This window comes from Patagioenas fasciata, chromosome 2 (genome assembly GCF_037038585.1).
Source record: "Patagioenas fasciata isolate bPatFas1 chromosome 2, bPatFas1.hap1, whole genome shotgun sequence".
Taxonomy (NCBI): Eukaryota; Metazoa; Chordata; class Aves; order Columbiformes; family Columbidae; genus Patagioenas; species Patagioenas fasciata.
Window position 1 is genome coordinate 23,596,114 of NC_092521.1, and position 27,443 is coordinate 23,623,556.

General features: G+C 41.4%; 1 protein-coding gene across 3 annotated transcripts in view; it reads left to right on the forward strand.

Moving 5' to 3' along the window:
- RNF19A (ring finger protein 19A, RBR E3 ubiquitin protein ligase) overlaps nt 1–27,443 on the forward strand; it is a 63,666-nt gene that overhangs the window by 17,937 nt on the left and 18,286 nt on the right. For all 3 annotated transcript variants that reach the window (XM_065831033.2, XM_065831032.2, XM_071803904.1), the window contains one exon: nt 26,455–27,209. In XM_065831033.2, coding sequence (XP_065687105.1) covers nt 26,593–27,209 — 617 coding nt within the window. In that variant the 5' untranslated portion in view covers nt 26,455–26,592. The remainder of the gene's footprint in view (nt 1–26,454; nt 27,210–27,443) is intronic.

Consider the following 27,443-nt stretch of genomic DNA (forward strand, 5'->3'; position numbering starts at 1 on the left):
GTATTTATTTCTCCATTAGGGAAGACTGCTTCACTTTGGAGAAATAAAAGCAAGGTCTTTAATTTTTTAAGTTCTTTTTATAGTGAGCTTTTGTATATGTAGATTAAGTTTTATTAGGTGCTTCGCTATAGAAAATTTTGTCTGAAAATATCAACCTTTTTCTGTTGCAGCTTATGAAGTTAGTACTGGAAATGTCATTAAGTTATTTAGGATTGTTTCTGTACTTCTTTTATCAAGTATTTGTCTTTCCTTCTAGATATGTGGGTCCTTCAAGGATGAGAAAGGCATACTTTTGAATGACATTAAATACCTCCAGGCTACTATTACAGACCATGTATCTTGCTGAGCAAAGAAAAATGTAAGGGCTCTTTCTTTGCTGATGTCAGTCATATGGAGGATATTGTACTGTAAAATGAGCTATGGATAAAAGGGCGAAACATAATCCTTTTGTGCTGCTATAGTCTATGGATATTTGAGAGACTGCGGAGATACGTATGAGGGAGGAAAAAGCATGCTTTATTTCTGCTCCAAATGGTGGTGGGATTTATAAATGTTTTTAAGGATAGCTGTGGTGATGAGAGACTGGACTGATGTGCTACATATATTAGAGTACAGGCAAGTGAGTGCAAGTTGTGAAGTTATCGTGGCTTAATGCTCAGCCATAGGAGGCTGTGACAATTCATGCGATCCCAGGACAACGACGAGATAAGACAGGTTCTCCTCTGTTCGTTGTCAGGCTGTTCTGTTCATTGTCTGTGTGAGAGTGTGGCAAGTCACATTATCACAGAATGATAGGTATTGGAAGGGACCTCGAAAGATCATCCTGTCCAGTCCCCCCATTGGAGCAGGAACACCTGAGGTTACACAGGAATGTGTCCAGGCAGGATTTGAATGTCTCCAGAGTAGGAGACTCCACAACCTCCCTGGGCAGCCTGTTCCAGTGCTCTATCACCCTCACTGTGACAAAGTTTCTTCTCAAATTTAAGTGAAACCTCCTGTGTTCCAGTTTATATCCATTGTCCTGTCATTGGTTGTCACCAAGAAGAGCCTGGCTCCATCCTCCTGACACTTACCGTTTATATATTTGTAAATATTAATGAGGTCACCCCTCACTCTCTTCTTCTCCAAGCTAAAGGGACCCAGTTCCCTCAGCCTTTCCTCATAATGGAGATGCTCCACTCCCTTCATCATCTTTGTTACCCTGTGCTGGACTCTCTCCAGCAGTTCCCTGTCCTTCTGGAACTGAGGGGCCCAGAACTGGACGCAATATTCCAGATGTGGTCTCACCAGGGCTGGAGTAGAGGGGAAGGAGAACCTCTCTCAACCTACTAAGCACCCCCCTTCTTATACACCCCAGGATGCCATTGGCTTTCCTGGCCATGAGGGCACAGTGCTGGCTCATGGTCATCCTGCTGTCCACCAGGACCCCCAGGTCGCTTTCCCCTACGCTGCTCTCTGACAGGCTGTTACCAGGCTTATACTGGAACTTGGGATTGTTCCTGCCCAGATGCAAGACTCTACACTTACCCTGGTTCTGTTTCATTAAATTTTCCCCCACCCAACTCTCCAGCCTGTCCAGGTCTCGCTGGATGGCAGCACAGCCTTCTGGCATGTCAGCCACTCCTCCCAGCTTGGTGTCATCAGCAAACTTGCTGACAGTGCACTCTATTCCCTCATCCAAGTCATTGATGAATGTATTGAATAGTACCAGGCCCAGTACGAACGTTGAGGCACTCCACTAGTTACAGGCCCCCAACTGGGCTCTGCCCCACTGACAGCAGCTCTCTGGTTTCTTTCCTTCAGCCAGTTCCCAGTCCACCTCACTACCTGATCATCCAGTCCACACTTCCTCAGTTAAGCAGCGAGGATGCTGTGGGAGACTGCATCAGATGTTTTACTGAAATCAAAATAGACCACATCCCCTGCTTTACCATCATCTATCCACCTGGTTATGTCCTCATAAAAGGCAATGAGGTTGGGTCAAGCATGACTTCCCCTTGGTGAAGCCATGTTGACTACCTTCTTATCCCTGATATGCCTTGAGATGTCATCAAGGATAAGCTGTTCATTCCTGGAAAAGGTGATGGGAGGTGAGGCTGACCAGGGACCCGTTACCCGGGTCCTCCTTCTTGCCCTTTTTGAAGGCTGGAGTGACATTTGCTTTCCTCCAGTCCTCAGGCACCTCTGCTGTTTCCCAAGATTTAGCAAAAATGAAGAAGAGTGGCCTAGCAATGACTTCAGCCAGCTCCCTCAGCACCCATGTGTGCATCCCATCTGGATCTATGGATTTATGGATATCCGGATTGCTTAATTGGTCCCTAACTCAGTTCTCGTCAACCAAGGCAAACTGCTCCATTGTCCTGTCCTTCGTCATCTGTCTGCCTCAACCTCCTATCTGTAAAATAAGAGTGATGCATCCTTTCTCTTCATGCTTTGTTTTTAGAATTTACACTATATTTGGAAAGACACTTCCACATATGGTAAGTGTATGATGTAGTGGAAATGGTCTTAGTAGATATTAATTTTGACTGGGCTGCTATCATCACATAAGCAACAAAGAATTCATCTTTCTAGGAGTGTATGACTATATGTCTATACAATACTTGAACTGACAGTGTCTGTTATAAATAAGATTAATATAATACTTTGCATTATGAAACCAGGCATTTAGGTTTTTTATTAGATTTCATTCCAAATGTAGTTGGTCTGGAACACATTTTGTGGCTCAACTTGGATATAAAAACAAACAAAAAAATCCCACTGAATATTGTTTCTGAGAATCCAGGGAAAAGGTTTCTTACTGTTTAAAAATATAGTCCTTCGCATCTGCTCTGAGAAAGTTATAAAGTCTGGTTTAGAGCAAACGTGGTTGGTTGTTGGGTTAGTGTGGTGTGGGGTTTTTTTGTTTCTTTTTGTTGTTGTTGCTGTTTGGGTGGTGGTTTGTTTTTTGGTTTTTGTTGTGTGGTTTTTTTTTTTTTTCCTTAGAGAAGCCTTAATCTGTTTTTATTCTTTCCCTGTGAAAACTTGCAAGGAACTGCAAATTTTTTCGAAAATGGCTTTGGGCATTTTCTTTAAAGACTGGTTGGTGTGGTGCCTAAATTCCTGAATATTTCACATACAACCAGACTTTTTCAGCCATTGTAGCAATTAGTGAGATACTTAAATTTTGTCTGCCAGCTGCCAGACATCAAGTCAATAATGAGAGACTCCAGTGAGGAGGAGGAATACTTCCTCTGCTCCTGGTTGTTTGCCAGATTGAGAGGTTTGAGACAAAGTGGGAGATGCCTACCTCTGGTTCAGAGGGGGTACAGGAAAAGGTGGTGGGTAGAGGCAACAGAGGAGGGAGAAAGGCATAAGTGAATGCCTGGCGGAAGAGTAGGAAGAAAAGATTGCATGCTGGGATAGAGGAAATTGAGGGTGATGAAAGCTGAAACTACTGAAACAACTTCTTTTAAACTTTTTTAGATCAAATCTGTTTTCTTTTTATTATAGCTTTCCTCATTTTCCATGTTGTTCCCTTCCTGCCCTACTTGTAGTTTTGTGGCTCTCAAGCTTCAGCATCAGCAAAAGAAAATGGCAGAGGAATGAAGGGACTGTTCACAGGTGTTATCCTTAACCTCTGCTGAGTATTGGCCAACATCTCGGCCACGACAGTGTCGAGTGGGTTTGGTTAGTGAGGAGTGAGGGATGGAAAGGTTAAATGAAGCTTAGCCGTGGACAGCCCTGTAGGCTACCACCCTGTGTCTACTGTTACAGGAGCATGGACTTATATCAGTTCCTTGTGTTCCTCCACAGAGATGCATTCCACAACCCCTAGTTTGAAAAGCACTGCAGCAGACCATAGTCTCCTTGAGGGAAGGCATTCTTTTAGGTTTGTTTTCATCTTTTGAAACCCATTGGCCAATATTAATACAATCTGTTACAGGGATAGTAGTTTCAAAGAGAAAAAACATCTAGCTAATGCTACCTAGGTCTCATTTGCTATCTGCACAGTACTAAATTTTATTCAAATTTGTGTAAGAGAACATTCTCATGCCCTAACAACAGACAAAATATTGTTAACATTTAAATCATTACAGAAAGTAGTGACATTTTTTTGAGCATGCTGGGGTTTAAACTTAGGATAGGAAGTGCTAGAATGAGGAGTCTCTGGTAGCTCCTTTTGTAGAGTGTTTATGTGGTGTTGAACAAGGCCCGTATAGAGTAGTTAGGTGTTTGTTTTCCTGTATGCCAATCTTTAGACACTGAGTTGTTGATCTGCAGGTAGCTACTGCTGTCAGTGCTCAGCATAAGTTTTGAACCTATACTAACATGAAACAGCTTTACAGCTTGGGCAGCCTACAGTATTTCAGGTGGCCTTGGTGTCTGTTTCCCACAAATTTGGAAAAATAGTATTCCATTTCAAAATTACTGTGAACATTTCACAGGAATACTCTGAAGACTGATTTGTTAATGTTTTTGAAGCCATTAGTCTGATAAAAATGTTTTATGGACTTCTGTGGTGTTTGTGAATTCAGGGTTGTAGAATGTTGTTATAAAGCAAAAAATGTACATTACGTAAGTCACAGGGCCTCATTTAATAGGGAAATAAGAAATAGCCATCCATGCAATGAGGCCAACTCCAGAAAAATCAGTATGTCTGTGAGATTCTACAGGGAGTTCAGAAGCCAGACCAAGCCTTTGGGATCACAGAATCATAGAATGGTTTGGGTTGGAATGGATCTTAAAGATCATCTAGTTCCAACTCCCCTGCCATGGGCAGGAGCACCATTTCACTAGACCAGGTTGTTCAGAGCCCTGTCCAACCTGACCTTGAGCACTTCGAGGGATGGAGCATCCACAGCTTCTCTGGGCAGCCTGTTCCAGTGTCTCACCACCCTCATGGTGAAGAATTTCTTCCTTATAGCTAATCTAGCCTTTTTCAGATCCGAAGAGTAGCAGTCTTCCATCTTCTCTCACTAGAGTTCACCTGCCTGGTGCTATATGTGCTATATGTGCAACTTGTACCTGGAGTAAGTAGCCAGCTGTTTGGGTGGGAAGCAACCAGCCCCACTTAGTCTACACATCTGCCTGTAGCACCCTGGTAGTTGGGTCTCTGTTGTGGACAGGGGAAGACATGTCTCGGTGTCCCTGAAAGTGGCAGTGAGGGTCAAGTACTCATACTCAGCCATCATGCGTGCTGGGACTGGACCAGCATTTGCTTTGCCTTCCAGTGCATCAACTACATAATCAAGTGTATGGACAGGGAATGCTGAATTTAGGTTTTATGGACAGCTTGCATTCTGGTATCCCTAACTTCCGAGCACTCATATGCACACTGTTAAATGACCAAGCAGTTCTTTATGTAGCATTGTATGTGTGCCTCTGTTATCCATGGAGTATTTGATAATGTCATACGTCAGAAGCAGATAATGTATTTATTGTGGCAAGGACTTTGGCAGGGGGGAAAGTTGCAGAACAAGGACGAGATTGTGTCTCCTATAACCACGTTAGCACTTGTGATTACGGCTTTGCTATGCAATTCCTGCCATGTATGACATGGCTGTGGTGGACTTTTACGTAGTATAGTTAAATATGCTATGGGAAATACATGATTCTACACTAAACATCTTCTAACTTAGTAGAAAAGTTATTGTTTTGATTCTTAGAAAAAGACTTGCTAGGTTTGCTTTCTTGGTGAAGTGAAATCAGTGAATAAACAATATTGCATCAATGTGTCAGTTGTAGAGACTTGTGACTTCTCTGGTAGCTTATCTTTCACTCCACCCATTTAATATTTCTTGTCTTTCTCCTTTTCCTCTCTTCCACCCTGTCTCAGCAGCACAGTCCTCTCTAGGATTGTGGTTCAAGAGCTTGCTCTCTGACTACATTTAGAGGACATTAAATAGAAAGGAGCGGGATTGTACTCAGGGAAAGCTGTTAAGTTTTAATAACTTGCTAGTTGTTCCTGAGAAACTCTTTCCTGTTGTGTTGAAAAGCAGCAAGTGTAGCTGAAGCTGCTGTAACTTCTCTCATGGGAAAGTGTGGGCTCTGGTTATATCAAAATTTAAAGTTGAACAAAATGGTATCTTTTTGAATGTAGTTGTTATCTCCCCAGTATGGAGGAATGTCAGCCTGACCAGCAGTTATTTAAGAAGGCTGCACTCAGCATAAATTTCAGTTTGAGTGAGGACTTGCTAGTGTAAGTAAATAACAAGTCTTTCAATGTGAGACAGAACAATTCCTTTTTAGACAGAGTGTTGCGACATGTGAGTTGACTTGGCAGATTGTTGTTCTAGTTTATTTGCATTTATTTTTCCTATTTTCTACCTGTTTTGATGTTAGAATCCTTTTGGATTTTCCTTGGCCTTTCTGCTTCCTTAAATTCTGTTGCACAACTCTCACAGTTATACAGCTGTGATAGCTACAAGGTCATGATTTTCTTTTGCTGGGTAACAACAGTTTTCTCTTTTAAGGAGGATCCTTTAATAATACTGGCTAGAAGTTTGCAGCAGAGTGCTTCTGTTGTTGCATGCAAATTTAAAAGAGTGAGGAATCATTTATGTTCCTTCAATCCAGTATTTGATAGATTTCAATTGGTAGAATGATTTGAGGATGCATGTTGAACAGTGGGATGCAAATCAAAAAGGTCAAAAATAAGTACAGAAGGGGAATTGCCATGAATACCTTTATTGATAATGATGATCTTAAAAATTAGGAGCAGGAAAAAGAGAGAAAAAAAAAAGGAAGGAAAGAGCAGTTTAAAGAACTGCAGAATTAATTTTGGAATGACTTCTCAGTTACAGTTTTTTGTTTTTAGCGCAGAGTTGAATAATTGTTTAGGGAATAGTCTAAACCCTCCTTACTGAAAACAGGCAATATACCAGAAATGTAACAACAGTTTACAAAGTAAATAAAATTTGTGGAAGTATCTACTGTTTTGAATCAAACTTGAAGCTTCTGAATAACTTATTAAATCATAAAAATTCCTATTTTCACAACTTAACAATATTAAAGTTATTTGATTAAAATGTCTCACTTCTAGACTACTGTAACTTTTTTTACATTTTATATGCCTTATTATTTCAGCTAAAGCTGTTAAATTTCAAGATCACTGAAAAAGCAAATCCTTTGTATGACAAACAGATGTGCAACAGAGGTTTTTATAGGGCACTTTCTTTCTTCAATAACAGCGATTGAACCTGCTTTTTTTCTCTGTTTTGGCACTGTTACAGCATATGATTCATTTTTGTCTCAGCTGTAGCAAGGAAACCACACGCATATTCCAGTGTAACAAGGTTAGAAAAGTACTTTTCAAGTCAGATGCAGAACAGTCGTCAAGAGTACTTTTTCTGTGGAAGTTTTTTCCTGCATTATAAGGTATATTTGAGGGAAAAAAATGAATCTCTTGCACAGATGGTTCACCTTCACTGTAGGTGGTACTGTGCTGCCTAAAGAATGGAGCTGGTGCTAACACTCCATTCTTGAATCTTGAAATAGTTCTGGAGTTTGTTTACCATGTTCCTTCCTCCCCACCCCGTCATGAAAACATACTGCATTATCTGAATTTGTGTTAATAGCCAGAGGAAAGGTCTGGGCTAAGACCAGAGCCTGGGACATATACCTGGGTAGTAAGCCTTACAGCTGAGGGGAAGCCAGCTGTGATAGTTGGACTTTCCAAAGAGCAGCTGGCACCATGTGCATTGGTCCAGTCTTGCTGGGAGATGGCAAAAACAAATACAGGTTTGTCCAGATCACAGTCCACTGAATTGGAACGGTATCTCTTAGTAAACTGCAGTTAACTCCAGGTAATGTTTGATAGTATCACCAGGTTATTTAGAGGCAAACGTTGTCTTTTGTGAATGTGAAACCTGGAGCTCTTTATGGTTAGTTTTTGTTCAAATGTCAGCATCTCTGGTTTGTCTGATTTCTGTGTCAGATGCTCATTTTTCTCCCAGGAGCTGAATTTCATTCAAGAACCAAGTCACGTCAGTGGCTGTGGAAGCTAAATGTCATTATCCTTGAATGTTCATGTGCATGTTTTTAAAATCCACATTTTAACTCTGTTTTCAGCTGCTGCTGTCTTCTGTGAGGGTTCTGCTGTTTCATGTAACACTCACTGTTTGTAGGTAGAAGATCTGATAGAAGTGAGGAGCCTTTTGCTGTAAATATGTGTGGGTAGCTGAGAAGAAAGAGTGAAGATGGTTCACAAGGTCCTTGTGCAGTGAGGTGACTGCCAATGTCCCTTTGTGTACAGACTCAAGTTTGAGGATCTGTGACTTGAGCCGTCACATTTGTGAACATGCCTTTATGTCTGTGTGTGGCTTACTGAGTGAATTCTACCTTTCTGAGTAAAAATTCAGAATGTTGTTGGTGTTGGGTTGGAGCAGAGCTGACCCCTGGTAGCTGTAAAAAGCTGAGTGAATAGAGGAGGCTTTTGAGTTAAGTTCTGAGATCTTTTCAGTATGATTGACTGTTCTCTAGAGAACCAACGTGAGGTATTCTGCCACCACTGTGGACACTGTGTCTGCAGGCAGTCTCAGGAATCCTTTAGTCTTAAGTGATCTGGAGAGTACACAAACTGTTAGCTTTGGTTACAGTTTCTGCTTTTAGAATAATTGAAATGACTGTTTCTTACTTGAGGCATCTGTGTTGTTTTTGAAGATGGAAAAGAAGACAAGTGCACTGCTGTCTGCCATTATGGTATCTGGGTCAGGCCGTGTGGTGCGCAGGGACAAGGTGTGCTGGCTGAGGGCTTCTGCTGTGCCCGGCCTGAAGGATGCGAGCAGGGCAGCTTAGCTGGCTGCTTTAACTGACCTCTTCAGCTCTTACCACCACTGTTGTGTTGTTTTTTCCCCTTCTGACTCTGGTTGGTACAGAGAATTTACCTGAAACCTGGAAAACGACCCAGTCATGTGGAGAGATTGTGCCCAATACAGCCATGGTCTCAGACTGAAAAACTGAATTTGTCCTCGCGCTCTTCTGCGTTTGTTTTGTGATTCAGGAATCCAACCTCTGAGTTACATTAGATCTCCATTGTGCTATGTAAGTACTTCCAAAGCATGTGTTGGCAAGAAGACTTTGACGTCAGCAAAGCTTGGGTGAGGTTTAGCATTGCGCAGATTCAGTTGCTCCAGTCGGTGTGGATAATGGCATGTGGGAATTGAAGCAGAGTTTGGAGCAGGGCGGGGAATCATTGTGAATGGTGTTTGTAGCCTGCTGCTCAGTGTATATCTTCTGTGGGTAGAAAATGTACTTGACGAACTATGTGTTGTCCCTGTTGTTTATTACAGACATTTCAGATGATTTTGTAAATATTTGTGTCTGACACTCCTGGTTTACAGAATATTGCTTTTAGTTCTTTAAACTGGGATTACAATAACAGTTATTTGCTGGTGTTGCAAGTGAAGATATTTTTCAGAGGCAAACTACATGTATTGCTCAAGGATTTTTTTGTTCCAGTGTTAACACTAAGTTTAGTTAAGCGAAAATAATTTGGTAATCATCTACTGCGATTTGAAATTCATAATGATTAACTTGAAAGTAGAAAGAAAGCAGGGATTTAAAGACACTGTGTGAATTCATGATCTGCCAGAGAAAGTGGTATTTTATTTTAAGATGAACAGAGGACTGACTTTTGTTATTGCTGATTAAACAAATCTTTGACTTGGAAATAAATACGAAATCCTGTTTGTTAGATTCAATTTAAGATATTTGTTTCAGCTAAGGTTTGCCTGGATGCAGACAGCTCAGGAGAGCTATATTTAAGGCCGTTAAGAGCAGAACTGTGGGTGTCACTGTGACAGGATTCAAAATCAAGCTGGAGGCTTGCAGTTGATTTTATAAGCAAACAAGAAGCTTTTGTTGTGCTTAGAAATTATTTACTCTGCTTTTTAAGGGAAAAAGTCATCTGGACATTTGATGACTGTATCTCAGGTTTAGGCTAACAAGTACTCTTGGCCTGAGGCAGCATCTTCTGTACTAATTCACTGTTTCTGTGGTCTAGGAAGCTTTTAAATCTGTGTTGGGGTTTCTTTAAAAGTTTTACTAGAAAGGATGTCGTTCGAGGCATATACCAGTGTTATGATGTAAAAACCACAAAGTATGGTTTTACCTCAGAACCCCAAATAACACAGGTGTATTTGTAGACTATAATTAGTATTTAGCCGTTCTAAACAACGGAGAAAATAAACACAGTAGCTTTTCTAGGAATTGCATTATGCTTGCTTCATTTTTTTCTTTTGTGCCTGTAATTATTTGAAATGAATGATGTGTCACAGCCTGTCGCACAAAGGGGCCTAACTAATGATGTTTCCGTAATTGTGTAGAAAGAGCTGATTAAGATGATGCTGTGTGGAAGAAAAAAAATTAACATTCAACAAAGTGTATTTAAAGATGTATTAGAAAGAACATGTGAGTTTGCATCTGTAAATGTGGAGGGGGAAGTGTCAGGGGAGAAAGGCTTTGTAATCCCTCCTCAAAACCAAGAGAGCAAGGGATTTGTATTTTAGAAATACTCTACGTGTTGTGGGGCCTGGCAGTGAAGGTGTAACTTGCTAATTTAAAGGTCGTGGAGTAAATGGAATAGTGCAAATACATCTTGACCCACGCTTATTTTTCTCCTTTCTGGAGTGTGCCACGAAGCACTGCTGCAGCACTCGTCAGCTGGCACAGAAATCGATCTAGGTTCCATGCTTTTTTTCCTGTTTGTATTCTGCTGTTAAATGTATGCAGCACAGTAGGAGTAGGGAACCTTTGACTATTTTTGTTGTGAACCATTCTGACAATCCATGATGTCACAGCTCTGCCAAGGTTCCATCAGCACTGTGTGACGTGGGGTGTCACCTGGCAGGCAGGACTGTAGGGCTTCTTGCTAATGCGCAGTGACTTGCAGGAGATTCACAAACTCCTCTGTGTTTGTTGCTTGGATGCCATCAATGAGACAATGAGGACTAAGAAAGTTTTGCAAGATTAAGTCTTTAAAGCCACAATTGGGAGTCTGTGCTGACTTTTCTAGCTATTTGAAATAGCTTTTTTTTTTTTTTTTTCTCATGGAAGAACTCTGCTTTATCCCCCATCTATGTTGCAGTTACGCTGTGGTGCTGTCAGTGAAAAAATGTTTGGAAAATCTCACATCAACCTGGCTAAATTCTGCTGTGTGCTGACACAGCATATTTTTGGTGTGATATATGATGTTGTTGTAAGAGGAGTAACTGTGCTGGCAGAATAACTCCTCCTGTTGGCCTATATTGTATTTCAAGTATCAGTTTTACTTTTAGTGATGAGTGTTCATCTTTTTCTTGTTTTGTGCTTTTAAACTGGTTTTTACACTATTTATAATGCTGGTGGAGTCTGTCTGTAAAGGCTGGTAGATCATTGTCCTTGTCTTGCTCTGTCTATGCTGGATGAGTTCTGTCTTTTCAGCCCGGTCTTTATTTATTTTTAGTGGGACTAGAAGAATCCTTTCCACTAATTCTTTCCCCCAAAGAAGCATCAGTGAGATTGAACTTTTCACTTCATGTATTCATAAGGGAAGATCTGTGTGTTTGATGGGTAGTTGGTCTGTCTTTACCTTCCTCTTCTAATGTTCTCCTTTCATTCTACATAAGGTTCAGATGTGAGATAAGCTTCATGGTACTTGTGCCATTTCCTGACGCCCATGGTTTTTCTGGAGGCAGTGAGTGTTTCCTGTCTGGAAGCCAGAGGCTGCGTTCCTGGCAGGATGGAGTATTTTTGTTTGCCTGGCTAGACCTTCCCCTGTCTTTGTTTCTCTCTCTCTCTCTTAGTTGTTCATTCTCTTTTTTTTTTTTTTTTTTTTTAATTATTATTATTTTTTAAACTTGGTCTGTGTTTGAAATTGCCCCAGTTTAGCTAGAGCTGTCATTAAACAAAAAATGGACTTGGTGATTTCACATGCATCCCTGCAGGATTTTTCAGTTAACATACTGGCAGAATAAATTAATAAGCCTGACAGCAGTAGAATTGGGTGTGTTACACTAGGTTTTGCACTAATCTTGCTTTTTGACTGAACGGGAGTGGTTAGTTATGCTGGTGTAACTTTGTACCTGACCTGTGGGCAGTTTCAGCAGTTCTGGCATTAGCTGTAACAGGTCAGAAAACCCTGCTGTAGTTCTTGTCTCTATCCTGCACTAGCTGCTGCTAAAATAGACTGGCTTGGATTATTCACTTAGGCACCCAAGGTTTTGTGAAAGTTTTATATTTAATTACATTTACCAAAATTATTAGTTCCTTTACAAAGAGACTTGTAAACAAGACCCATGCACAGTAGCTATTCTGTTCTCAAGGACTGAGATACTGTGAGGTTACAGCAGCTTAGGAAGTTTCTGTGGGTTGCCACAGTGGCATTTAGAAACTGTGACCAAGTTCTTAGCCTGTGCCATCTTGTGATAAAGTAGTACAGCCCACCAGGTGCTGGGAGGTGAGCCAGCCTGTGAGGCAGGAGAGTACTACCCATGCTCTGCCGCAGCAACAACGGTGGTAGCTCGTGCAGTGGGGTGCAGAGGTTCTGTTCCTCCTTGCTATTAGACCTCTCACCTGTTGCTGGTGACACAGACTGGGGTGTGGCAGTGCAGGTAGGCTGGACACAACCAGCTCTTTTAGGTGAGTTTGTTGGGGGTTTCGTTTCGTTTGGGTGGTCTTTTTTTTTTTTTTAACTAAAGGCAGTAATGGTTTCTAGAAAAAGGAAAGCTGTTGCTGCTGCTAATACAAAGAGTGTGTCTACACAGGAGGTGTCTACACAGACACTACCCTCCGAGAAGGATGCAGCCACCCAGGTTTCTGGCTGTGCAGAGTGTCTGTGCCTGGCATTGGTACCAGAGGATGGTGTGGGAGACACCTGTGTACAATGCAAGCAGGTCAATGACTTACTGTGCCTAGTGGCAGAGCTCAAGGAAGAGGTGGAGAGACTAAGCAGCATTAGGGAAAGTGAAGCGGAAATTGACTGGTGGAGTCAAACCCTCTTGGCTCCTAAGGGTGTGCAACCGGAGATGGTGAAGCCCCATCCTTCCTGCCATAAGCGGGAGGTTTTGAGGGCACAGGATCAGGCTATACCAGTGCGCCGAAAGGCTAGCCGGCAGGGAAGCAACCGGCTTGGCTAAACAGGGAGATTTTGAAGGAAATCAGAAATAAAAAGAGAGTTTACAGACTGTGGAAAAAAGGGCTGGCTACCTATGAAGAATTTAGGAAAATAGCTAGATCATGCAGGAAAAAAATCAGGGAAACAAAAGTGCAGTTTGAAGTTAATTTGGCCAATTCTGTTAGGGATAATAAAAAGTCCTTCTTTAAATACATTAATAACAAAAGGAGGGGCAAGGAAAACCTCCATTCTCTACTGGACTTTGAGGGAAATATTGTTAACAAAGATGAGGAGAAAGCTGAGGTACTTAATACCTACTTTGCCTCAGTATTTACCAGTCAAACAGATGGCCCTCAGGATAACTGGCCTCTGGAGATGGTTGACAGGGATAGGAAGCCAAATAGTCCCCTTGTATTCCAAGAGGAAATAGTTGGTGGCTTACTGAGCCATCTGGATCCTCATAAGTCTATGGGACCAGACGGGATCCATCCTAGGGTGATGAGTGAGCTAGCAGAAGAGCTCACCAAGCCGCTCTCCATCATCTTCCAACAGTCTTGGCTCACTGGGGAGGTCCCAAATGATTGGAAACTGGCAAATGTTACCCCAATCCACAAAAAGGGCTGCAAAGCTGACCCTGACAACTACAGGCCTGTCAGCCTGACCTCGGTGCCTGGCAGGGTGATGGAGCAGATCATCCTGAATGCAGTCACACAGCACCTCCAGGATGGACCAGGGATCAGACCCAGCCAGCATGGGTTTAGGAGGGGCAGGTCCTGTCTGACCAACCTGATCTCCTTTTATGATCAGGTGACCCACCTAGTGGATGAGGGGAAAGCTGTAGACGTGGTCTATCTAGACTTCAGCAAAGCCTTTGACACGGTCTCCCATAATATACTCCTTCAAAAGCTGATAGCCCGTGGCTTGGACAAGTGTACTCTCTGCTGGGTTAAGAACTGGCTGGAGGGCCGGGCCCAGAGAGTGCTGGTGAATGGGGCTGTATCTAGCTGGCGGCCAGTCACTAGTGGTGTCCCCCAGGGGTCAGTGTTGGGTCCACTCCTGTTTAACATCTTTATTGATGATTTAGATGAGGGGATTGAGACCATCATCAGCAAATTTGCTGATGACACCAAGTTGGGGGGCAGCGTCGACTTGCTGGAAGGCAGGAGGGCTCTGCAAAGAGATCTGGATAGACTGGAAAAATGGGCTGATTCCAATGGGATGAAGTTCAACAATGCCAAGTGCCGGGTCCTGCACTTTGGCCACAACAACCCCCTGCAGCGCTACAGGCTGGGCACAGAGTGGCTGGAGAGCAGCCAGGCAGAAAGGGACCTGGGGGTACTGATTGACAGGAAGCTCAACATGAGCCAACAGTGTGCCCAGGTGGCCAAGAAGGCCAATGGTGTGGTCAGCAGGACAAGGGAAGTGATCCTTCCCCTGTACTCTGCATTGGTGAGGCCACACCTGGAGTATTGTGTTCAGTTCTGGGCCCCTCAGTTCAGGAAAGATATTGAGGTGCTGGAGCGGGTCCAGAGAAGACCAACAAGACTGGTGAAGGGACTTGAGCACATGACCTATGGGGAGAGGCTGAGGGAGCTGGGGTTGTTCAGTCTGGAGAAGAGGAGGCTTAGAGGTGACCTCATCGCTCTCTATAACTACCTGAAGGGAAGTTATAGCCAGGTGGGAACTGGTCTCTTCTCCCAGGCAGTTAGCAATAGGACAAGGGGGCATGGGCTTAAACTCTGCCAGGGGAAGTTTAGGCTGGATATTAGGAAGAAGTTCTTTACAGAGAGAGTGATCAGGCATTGGAATGGCCTGCCCAGGGAGGTGGTGGACTCACCGTCCCTGGAGGTTTTTAAACTGAGATTGGACATGGCTCTTAGTGCCATGATCTAGTAAATGGGCTGAAGTTGGACCAAGGGTTGGACTTGATGATCTCTGAGGTCTTTTCCAACCTAACCAATTCTGTGATTCTGTGACTTGGTCTCATAGGAAGAATTCAAAACTCTTATTAACTTGTTCCCTTTTAGTTACTTCAGCTAGTTTACTTTAAGTTTTATTCAAGGTATATATGTATCTCCATTTTGTTAATAAAACTGGTGAATAGCACCAGAGGATTAAAAAGTAATTCCTTAATAGTTTCCAGCACTTATTTTGAAGCAAAGCTATTTCAAAATGTGTTGGGGTGTGGTGTTTGTGGTTTGGGTTTTTGTTTGTTTTGGTGTTTTTTTTACTTTTTTTTTTTCTGCCACCCTGAAAAAATAGAGGTTAGTTATACCACAGAAAAAACAGAGCTGGAAAATGCTGCCAGTCAGCTGGTCAGTAATCTCTGCAGTGCAAGACAAAAACCCCTGGCTCTTGCTGAATTTAAAAATCAATAGAAGCTGGTAACCGAGATCTGTTACCTCTTATGTATCCCCCCCCAGCTGCTGTCTCTATGATACGCCGTTCAAATTCTGTCTGTGTGCTCTCTCTGGAACTCCTGCTCTTGGTTTCAGATCCCTCTACTACAATATTTGTCCCACCTTATGTCTTGGTACATTTTATTTGGTTTATCTTTATAGTAGGGCAAACTTTAAAGCCTGCTTGAAAACCAAAGCTTGTTAGAATTCAGTATGTAGCCATTACTCTTTGATCATGCAAAATTACAGAGCTGAAGTTATGTCTGTTTATTCTGGAAATTTGTAAGTCTTGGTTATTTTCATTTTGAAGCAGTTGTTCTGTAGAAATGATCTCAGCATCCAGCAGTGTTGCAATGTTTTCCAGTTGCAGGATTGGTGACACTGCAGGAAACAAGACTTTCTGATACTGTTTCACTTGTGTATGTATTTACTCAGATTATTTTGCAATGTTTAGTTTAGAATTAAAAGCAGCTGCAGGAAAGTCCAGGGTATCAGTATTGATTTTAAAGAGTAAAACTGAAAGCAGGCAATACTTGATTTCAACTAAAATAAATACAGAGCAAAAAAACCTCTGAAAAATTGCTTTGGGGTAATTTTGCTATTGCCAGATAATTTACTTTGCTTTTCTTAAGACTGCATTGGTAAAGTATCTGGATCTGTTCATACCATATAAGCATTCTCTGAAGACAGAATTCAGAATTAAGTTTGTTTTTCTGTATTGACTGCTGTTACAGATGATTAGCATTTTAAAAGTTTACAGTTTATTTTTACTGTTGGGATGGGAAAGATTTTGGGCTTATGAAAATTTTTGTCTCAGGCAGGTCAAACAGTCACCTGTCAATCTCTTGAGTGATTCATTCATATGGTCTGATTTTCTTTTCAGCTGGTGGTCAGAAAGACTGCTTAGTTTAAATGAAGCTATTAATATGGTTAGGTTAAAACTTTTTTTGATGCATAGGCAGTTTGTGCAGTTTTTAATCTCTTCATGTTGTTTCTTCTTTCCAGACCACTAGCTAGTCCGATGGTTTGGAACATAACTTCAACATATATACGCAAATAAGTATCACCACTATATTCAGGAGTGAAAATACATGCCCATCATTGCACAAAGAGAACACATTCGCATCACTTATGCTAGAAAAAAATGTGCTGGTGTGAGAGGTTTAATGATTAAAGGATTAAAATAGTTAAAAGTTCTGGTGATGTTTTGTTTTCTTTCCTTTTTTTATTTTTCCCCCTCAGTATTTGGTTTCTATTGGCAGAGTTTGGTGTCCATTTGCTTACAGTAATGCACTGCAGTGCATAGGATAAGCTTTTGATGTGGCTGAGGCCGCTCTGCTCAATTAGATAAGGGAAAATTGATCCTGTTAGTCTTATTTCCAACAGATGTAGGCCTGGAGACTGACACATAAGAAAGCATCTCTCCATTGAGTTCTTAGCTTTGGTCAGCCGTTGCACTCAATATATCCAGATTTAATGCTGCTGGTTTGGAAAATTACATTTTTAGAATTTAAGGAATCCTTGCCTGTTTGTACTTTTGCTAACAAATGGCAATGTGGGCCCTTAAGAGGGGCTGCATCTTATGGCTGACCTTGCTTATGAAAGTGCTGGTGAAGTCTTTTACTGAACATTTGAAACAGAGGAAAAGATGCTGCTTTTCTAAGCAGTTTTGTTTGATTGTGGTGTCTTCCTTTGAGGTTTGAAAGGATGGTGATGGAAAAAAAACAAATAACAAACCCTCCCCACACACACAAAAAAGCCACCAGACTGAGGGGAGGCTCTTTAAGTTTGCTCTCTCCTTTACAAGCATTATCTGCAAGAGGAACAGTTTTGCTGGAGTTGGCAATCAGTCGTTCAGAGACTTTCAGAGTGAGTGGAGCAGCTTGCAAGATTTCCTTTCCTAATAGCAGCTGTCATGGACACATGATACAGGATGTATTGCACATAAATTTCAAAGGAAGAAGCACAGCTCCCTTTTTTTTTTTTTTTTTTTTTAAATAAACTGTTGAAGATTTTTCTATCTGTCAGGATTGGTTTGTCATGTCCTACGCAGCATTGTGAATTTTAAAATAGAACATTGTGTATCAGTTAACTTTTGGCAATTCTGCAGTGTGTACTCTGCAGGCTTCTGTGTATTTTAAATACTGTCAGTCTTTTGATTTTAGTGCTCGGTCAGTCTGACTGTCTCAGGCTTTGAGCCCAAGTGGGTTCATAGTGTCTGTTTGGTGTATTGTTTTGCAAACAATATTGCTTTGTTCTGTAAATGAAAATAGAATTTCCAGATAAGTGACATAGGCCTTCAAGGAAAAATGAAGTGCAATCAGAATAAACTGGGACATGGTAACAGGGCAGTATGTAGATTTTTAAGAGATTAGAATATTTCTGCCTCACAAGTGATTTTCTCTTAAATTCTTATGTAATAGTATATGTGAATATTAGGGTATTTTTAATAACATCATTTAGAATATGGAGTAATAATCTGGACATAAAGTTGATGGGAGAAACCATAATGTTTTACTTTAATATTTGTTGAAAGATGCTTTACAAATGAAGGATGCTTTACAAATGCTGAAAGGACTACTCAGCCAGCCATCCACAGTCCATTAGGTTCTTCCAGTGCACTGATAACTTGCAAATGCAAATGGTGGAGGAGCTGACTAAGAGAGGAGCACTGCTGGATCTCATCCTCACAAACAAGGAGGGGCCGGTTGAAGCAGTAAAGATTGAGGGCTGCCTTGGCTGCTGCAACCATGAGATGGTGGAGTTCAGGATTTCACGTGGCAGGAACAGAATACCTGGCAGAATTGCAACCCTGGACTTCAGTAGGGCCAACTTTGGCCTTTTCAAGCAATTGCTAGGGGAAATACCTTGGGAAAGGGTACTTGAAGGTAAAGGGGCTCAAGATAGTTGGTTAGTGTTCAGGGACTGCTTCTACCAAGCTCAAGATCGGAGCATCTTGACACATAGAAAGTCAAGGAAGAGGGGCAGGAGACCTGTGTGGTTAAACAGGGAACTGCTGGGTAAGCTCAAGTGGAAGAAAGAGTCTACAGATCATGGAAGGAGGGGCTGGCCACTTGGGGAGAATATAGGGCTGTTGTCAGAGGATGTAGGGAGGCAACTAGGAAAGCTAAGGCGTCCTTAGAAGTAAACCTGGTGAGAGAGGTCAAGGACAACAGAAAGAGTTTTTTCAAATACGTGGCAGATAGAACTAAAACTAGAGGGAATGTAAGCCCACTAATGAATGGGGTGGGTGCCCTGGTGACAAAAGATATAGAGAAGGCAGAGTTACTGAATGCCTTCTTTGTCTCTCTCTACTCTGCCGGAGGCTGTTCTGAGGAGCCTCCTCTGGGAGGCCCCAGGAAGAGGCCAGGACAATGGAAGAGTTTGCCTCAGTTTATGAGGACTGGGTTAGGAAGCAATTAAGCAATCTGGACATCTATAAATCCATGAATCCAGATGGGATGCACCCATGGGTACTGAGGGAGCTGGCTGAAGTTATTGCTAGACCACTCTCCATCATTTTTGCGAAGTCTTGGGAAACGGCAGAGGTGCCTGAGGACTGGAGGAAAGCAAATGTCACTCGAGTCTTCAAAAAGGGCAAGAAGGAGGACCTGGGTAACTGATCCTGGGTCAACCTCACCTCCATACCTGGAAAAGATGATGGAACAGCTTATCCTTGGTGCCATCTCAAGGCATATCAAAGATTAGAGGGTCATTAGAGGCAGTCAGCATGGCTTCACCAAGGGGAAGTCATGCTTGACCCAACCTCATAGCCTTTTATGAGGGATAACCAAGTGGATAGATGGCGATAAAGCAGTGGATGTGGTCTGTCTTTATTTCAGCAAAACATTTGATGCAGTCTCCCACAGCATCCTCGCTCCTTAAATGAAGAAGTGTGAACTGGATGATCAGGTAGTGAGGTGGACTGGGAACTGGCTGAAGGAAAGAAGCCAGAGAGTTGCAGTTAATGGGGCAGAGTCCATTTGGAGGCCTGTATCTAGTAGAGTGCCTCAACGTTCAGTACTGGGACCAGTACTATTCAATACATTCATCAATGACTTGGATGAGGGAATAGAGTGCACTGTCAGCAAGTTTGCTGATGACACCAAGCTGGGAGGAGTGGCTGACATGCCAGAAGGCTGTGCTGCCATCCAGTGACACCTGGACGGGCTGGAGAATTGGGCATGGAAAAATTTAATGAAATATAACAAGAGCAAGTGTAGAGTCTTGCATCTGGGCAGGAACAACCCCAGGTTCCAGTGTAAGCTGGAGAATGACCTGTTAGAGAGCAGCGTAGGGGAGAGCAACCTGGGGATCCTGGTGGACAGCAGGATGACCATGAGCCAGCACTGTGCCCTCGTGGCCAGGAAGGCCAATGGCATCCTGGGGTGTATTAGAAGGGGGTGGTTAGTAGGTTGAGAGAGGTTCTCCTTCCCCTCTACTCTGCCCTGGTGAGACCACATCTGGAATATTGTGTCCAGTTCTGGGCCCCTCAGTTCCAGAAGGACAGGGAACTGCTGGAGAGAGTCTAGCGCAGAGCCATGAAGATGATGGAGTGGAGCATCTCCCTTATGAGGAAAGGCTGAGGGAGCTGGATCTCTTTAGCTTGAGGGAGACTGAGGGGTTACCTCATTAATGTTTACAGATATATCAAGGGCTAATGTCATGAGGATGAAGCCAGGCTCTTCTTGGTGACAACCAATAATAGGACAAGGTGTAATTGGTACAAACTGGAACACAGGAGGCTTCACTTAAATTTGAAAAGAAATTTCTTCTCAGTGAGGGTAACAGAGCACTGGAACAGGCTGCCCAGGGTGTTGTGGAGTCTCCTACTCTGGAGACATTCAAAACCTGCCTGGACGCATTCCTGTGTAACCTCATCTAAGTGTTCCTGCTCTGGTGAGGGGATTGATAGACGATCTTTTGAGGTCCCTTCCAATCCCTAACATTCTGTGATTCCAGTGAATGGCAGTCTTGTTCTTGCTTTAATGAACATCCCAGTTCAAGTGCAGATTAACAGCTGAAAAGAAAGGCTTACATGTGCTGAGGGAATTGCTCTAACCTTTTGTCCGCCTTTGATATCTAATAATAGGCTTTTGTTTAATTTTAACAAGGCATTATGTAGTGCCTCTAAACTGATCCTAATTATTAGAAGACTTTCCTAAAGTAAATTGACTCTGCAATGTAGGAACTCCCTTATGTTAAAGCAAGTCCTTTTGCTCCTGGAAGATGCTTTGTTTCTGGTGACTTCCTGTGTCAAGCTGGCTCATCCCAGAGGGTTTAACTTCCTTTCAGTTTCAGGATAAGAGCCCTATTCTGTTCTGCTTATCAATTCTGTGCTGATGCCAGCACGTCCCAGATTTTGTCAGCACCTTCACTGAACCTGCTGCTAGCTCCAACATGGAATTAGCGAGTGGATGCTTGGTACAATACTTGCAGGCTACTCAACTCCCAGTCTTTTGAGTTTGCATAAATTTAAGAAGTGAAATTATTTCAGCAAAGGTGTTCTTCTGTTGTTCAAAGATGTGTCATGTTTGAGACTTGACGTGGCAGGTTTCTAAAGGTTTTGAAAAACTTGTATTTGACAGTTGTGGATTTGGAAGTCCTGTTTTTGAAATAATGGCCTCTGTGCAGCTATCAATAGTCCATCGTAAGCATAAAGCAATGAGAGCCTAATTAACTACACAATCAAGTAATTTTCGGTCTGAAATAGGGGAAGCAGCTCTGCTAACTTTTATAATTAATGGTCTTTGTGTTTCAAGAGAAACATTCATCTCTGTGGCTCCTGGAACAAAGCAGGACAGAGCAATAAAGATGTTTTCCTGCAACAGTGTCTGAAAGATAAGAATTAGTTTTAGCTTGGATAGATTTCATAAAATGTAACTACCATACCAGTGCCCTCTTTTTCAAAAGAGAAAAGTCATAATGACGTAAAATTTACATTAATATATTTTTAAAGTAGTTTTACATGGCTTAGTTTGAATTAAATAAATTATTTAACTCACTTCATATTTTTGCATCCTGGCATAGTTTAACAAATCACTGTAAATATTTTATAAGTTCATTCTGAAAGCTTGATATATCTTTTGATACATATTTAACTTCTATAGAACTCCTTTTTGGTTTAATCCAAAATGTATCAACTCTTTGGTTTCTAATAAAATGTGGAATTAAGGTTAGACATCTTAAAAACCCCACACAAATGAAATTTAAACATCTTTATTGTCTTCTAAGCATTAAATAGAGAATGTCACTGTTCTTAATTTTAGTTTTTGTGGGGAAATATATTGAAGGAGTAGTCATAAGTGCATTCTGCTAATTGTTGTAATTAAGCATTTCACCTATGCTGCATTATATTACCATTAAAGGATTTTATTTTTCAACTTAGTGCATATAAAGGTTCTGCCAGAACCTGTGTTGTTTTGACATAATTTCCATTCGTTTACTTCCAAGTTGCAAAGTGTTGGTTCTGTTTGTACTACATCATCTGTGATTAAACTAAATAAGAGTCCTGGCATGCTCTGACACCATGTGCATTGACGTGAGTATGGTGGGGTTTATTAATGGGACATAGTGCTACAAAAGCACATAGCTGTTGAAATTGTTAAGCTCTTTCAGACAGTTCCTCACTCTGTTTTAGCTCTTAGTGATGTCAGAGTTTTAGTTGAACCTGAGGAGGCATGTGTAAAGCGGGTAGGGTTATATTCTTTTTGGAAATACTCGGACAAAAGTGTAGGGATTTTTTTCCCCAATTTTAAAACTAGTGTGGAATAAATTGACATTGAAAGAAGAATGCCCATTGAAACAAGAAGCTTGATTGCTGTTTGAAAATCCTGTGCATTGGTATTTAATTTAGTAGCTTAAGCTTTTGCATATATTTGTTTTACATTTTATTCCACTATTTTACAATTCTTACACCATGGAGTAAACAAAAAGGAAAATCTGTTTTTGATGCCTCTTCTGGATGTTTAGAGATATCTCTGTTAAAATCATCATCGCTTAAGAATTCCAGGATACTATGGGATCAAAATAGGAGATGCTTATTGGATGCTTATTGGGAGCGTGAGGGAGTTAGTCTGTCCCAGCAGCTGGTTTACAGAAGTAGGGCTTTATCGCTCTTCTGCTTGCAAAATCTGTAGGGTTATGCTTAGCTGCCTTAGTGCATTTTGTAAAAGTTTTCAAACCAGTAAGATGAGGAAAGCAACAGTTCCGTTGTGGGGAGCCATACTAGGAGTTATTTTTCGCCCTAGTCATCTTGAGTTGAAAATTTTTCCCTTTGCAAGATTATTTGAATTTCCTTTCCCTCCCCCTCCTTCATATGGTCAGCAATAGTATTTCCTTAAAGCAGTGTGGTCAAAAAGAATGCAGAAGGAAATCGACTGGATGCTAGTTAGTTTTCCCCAGCAAACCGTTTAGGAGGGATTACCGAAGGAATAGCAGTTAAGAACTGAGCTTTATGTGAGTTACGTCTGGAAATGTCGCTTACTTTTGGAAATCCTCAAATGACAAGGTGTGTTTGTGCTGTGGTAACTGGTGGTTTGTGGTAGTCTGTGGCACGAGCAAAATGCGAAGTACGGCTGGAATTTGGATTTGTGGTAGAGCTTTGGGCATGGCAGGAAGCCAGAAACTTGCTTTTCTGTAGTCGGTAAGTGCTTTTGAGGAAGTGTTGAGGACAGTGGTGAAGTTACATTTTTAGGAGTTATACTCTCTGTGTGGATTTTCTATCCCTTTGCTGTTGCCCATATTAGTTTCTTCTATATGTTGATAGAGTTTATACTGGTCAGTGGGTCGTGCAGAACTTGCAGTGAATGTTGCCTCTCAAAATCAGATTGTTCATTATTATTACCATAATTGTGTGTCTCAGCTCGTTTCAAGTATCTTGATTTCAAAGCTTCATTTTTCACACAGTGTATCTCCTTCATGTGGATTCATTGTTACTGGAACAATAGAGGCATTGTGTTCTCTGGCTATACGAAATCAAATATTTTTTTCTTTTGCAGCAAAAACACGCAGTTGCTGTGTTGGGTTGGGCAATGTGAGAACTGGCCAGTGCTCCAGATTGTGCTAGTAAGGCGCTTATGATTTTATACAGCTCTGATCATTATTAGCGTAGTAACACTTGTCTTCATTTTTTCCTGTAATAAATCATCTGCTGAATCTTTTCACTTCAGCAAAGTCATCTTTGAACGTCACTAAAATGGCAATCCAAAATTACTGTATAAGGAAGAGTGTGGCTTTTAAAACTGGCTTTATGCATTTAAATCCAGAGAGCATAATTGATGATTGTCTGAAATAACTGACAACTTTTCTATTCAAAACTCTTGACAAAGTTTAACCATTTTCTTCAGAAAAGCAATCTGCTGCTTCTGAGAGACTGCTTATCATATGCAGTTACACAAAGAGAACTATAGGACATACTGGTCTCTTTCTTCAGGGCATGGGAGAATCTTTGTTTATTTAAAACAAAAAAGTAGAACTGGTTCATTACCAGAGCTGCTATTTCTTGATTTTGTACATCTGTTGTAACTGGCAGATATGTTGTAATGCGCATTCTTTCCTCTCCAGAGACAGGGAGGAGAGGAAGGCTTGTAGTCATAGACTTGGCTGGGTTACTGTATTTATTTCCTCTTAAAATAAAAATATATTTTCAAACAAACTAAACAACAACAACAAAATACCACCTCATTGCCTGAAATAAGTGTGTTAATTATTGTTCATGTTGTTCATTAGCTCTCCTGACTTAGGGGTCTGGCACTTTGCACTGTTCTGGTAGTATCTATTTGAACATACAAATGTCAGTAAGTATGTAGTTATAATAATGCTTTCAAGGTTATTCTTGCACTTCTAGACATGTAAAATTAATTTGTCAGCCATAGGCTGTACCATTCGTATACCTGTAGTATATTTCAGAGACTGTCTACCAACTGTGTGTATCTATGATACAACATCATGCCAGGATCCTAGAGAAAAGCATATTTCCTTCTGTCTTCATTGTCAAGTACTTTTTCAGTTTCACCTTTTTTTATTTAGAAAAGGGAATGGTTTAGTTCATCTAATGAGAAACAACTGCTCTGAAGCTATTAAATTTGTTTGGGGAACAGAAGCAGGTAAAGCATCCAAGATTCCTTTTGACTAGATTTTAGGCTGAACATGTTCCTTTAGGAGGGAAGGAAGAGTATGTTATGTTCTTGAAATAATGCTTTGTTTTAGACAGACCCTGGGAATAAAATACAAATTGTTTGATAGTGTTCCACAGAGTTAATAGCTTTTTCCTTTGGCGGGGGTGGGGGGTGTAGAGGGTGTGGAATTCAGCATTGGAACAAAAACCTTAATATAGTGGTGCTTTTTTTTTTTTTGAGGAAAATCTTAAAAATCTATTGGCCCAGAACTGTGACCTCTTTAGCAAAATTAGAAGATGTGAGGGATTTTTTGAGGTTTTCTTTGTTTCATTTGCTTGTTTAATTCTTGCACTTGAAGACAGTAGTATTCTTGTGAGGTACTACTGTACTGGACGATTGTATAAATTGGGTAGTGGTGACATGGGTACCTGCTAGTCCATGTATCACATCCAGCTCCAGCAGTGTGGAGAGGGCCCAGCAGTGGGTTTGCTGCTCGCATTGCTCCGGGGAGCGGCACAGCCCGGCGGCTATTTCTGTGTTTCCTCTTCAGAGAGGGATTCCTGTTTCCGCTGCTGGTTGGTCATCTCTGAAACTTCCCAGTCCTGACCCAGTCGTGGCAGTGATCCCATCCTGGGGACGTGCGGCACACGGCTGTGGTTTGGCTGGTCTCCAGCTGTGTGCAGGCTGCCTGGGATCTGGTAAAGAGGCTTTCACCTCAGTCAGTGTTGGGTTTTTGGCCCTCTTCATCTTCTCTGTACCAAGATCTGAAAGTTAGAAATTATATATATTTTTTAATCATTGTCAGTGGCCCTTCATGTTCTTTTTGTTTCTACCATTTGGCTTACTTTTTTAGTAACCAGATACCAAACACATCTCACGAGAAATACCTTTTCATTTTCTTATTACAGAAGCAGTTCACAGAGAGTTAGAAAAATTTTTGTTGCACAGGCAAGCTTCCAAGTGGGAATATTTGTGTGTTTGGGGGAAGTGAGCATTTTTGGTTGGAGGTGATCTGCCACTTCTTCCAGCTCTGTCAGAGGAAAATACCTTTATTTCTTTCTGCTTTTGGAGCCAGTCAGTTAAGAAACAGGGAACAGAAGGAAATCTTTGCCGTCATCTTGTACATAGGGAATGATTGAAGCTTGATATGTGATGAGAATCTGATTTGGGGGCTTATGTTTTTATAAAGAAAAATCAGTGTGGTGAAAAATTCAAATGTCTTCACCCTAACTCTAGTCTTCACTTGAATTGCAATATGGAGGTTGAAGGGCAGGACAGTGTTAGCTGTCACTGACTCTGCAGCTCTGCCTCCTGAAATATTCAGGTGCCTTACATTATAAATATGCATCTGCATACTTTTCTGAGAACCCTCAGGTTTTGAGAATATCTTGAGTTGTTTAGCCATAGTAATTTGATTTCTGCTGATAGTCTAAATGGGTTTAAAACATACATTTTCCACACATGCAATAAGTTCATGTACAAATCCAATAAGTTAATTTTAAAAAATTGACTATTTTTGTGTAAGGTAGAGAAAAGAGGAAGGTTTCCAATGCTGTAAGCCTGTTACTGTGCTTTATAGAATAACTTGTTATACATTTACTTAATTGTCACCTTGGGTTATGGTAAATTCTACATGTGTGCGTGCACACCCACACACACCACCCCAGTTGGGGAGCAGGAGACAGAAGATGCCGTTTGTAAAGGCTAGAAAAAGCTGACAGAAGGAAGTATTGGGTCAGATGGTGAGGAGAAAATGGGAGTAATATAAATGGCAGCTCATTAGAGTACTGTCATCTTTGAGAACCGAAAGTGATAAATGTGTTTCTAATCTATCTTTTCTTCATCTTTCCTCCTGATATAGGGAATTCCTGTGAAGAATTTGCTGGAACTGGATATGTATGAATATTCTGCATGACGACTCTCAAACTGGATTACATAATAATATACCTGTATCCTCTGAATCTACTATTTTGATCCTTAAAAATGACTAGGATTGTGTATGAAAGTTAACCCATTTCTGATGAGTGAGCTAGACATGAGTTTACATCGGCAAATGGGCTCTGATCGGGACCTCCAGTCATCTGCTTCCTCTGTGAGCTTGCCATCAGTTAAAAAGGCACCAAAGAAACGAAGAATATCACTGGGCTCTCTTTTTCGGAGAAAAAAGGACACGAAACGCAAGTCTAGGGATTTAAATGGAGGGGTTGATGGAATTGCAAGTATTGAAAGTATTCATTCAGAAATGTGTACAGACAAGAACTCTATTTTCTCCACATGTACCTCTTCCGATAATGGAACAACCTCTAGCAGCAAACCAAGTGGAGACTTCATGGAATGCCCCTTATGCCTTTTGCGGCACTCCAAGGACAGGTTCCCAGAGATAATGACTTGTCACCATAGATCTTGTGTGGATTGCTTGCGTCAGTACCTCCGGATAGAAATCTCCGAGAGCAGAGTTAATATTAGCTGTCCAGAATGCTCAGAACGGTTTAATCCTCATGATATTCGTTTGATACTAAATGACGACATCTTGATGGAAAAATACGAAGAGTTTATGCTTAGGCGATGGCTGGTTGCAGATCCTGATTGTAGGTGGTGCCCAGCTCCAGATTGTGGGTATGTGTGTTTTCCCAATATCTGCAAAACAGTGACAGCATAAATAGATAATGTTCATAGCGTTATGCTTTTTGAAAAGTTAATTGCTTTACTTTAGCATTCTGTTGTGTGTTGTGTACTAGTAGGTAGCAGGCAGAATTCTTAAAAAAAATAAAGAAAATTAAACGAACAAAAATCCAACCACCAAGCCCCAACGTGCCTTCCAAAATAAACCCCCAACTCAAGTAGTCTGTT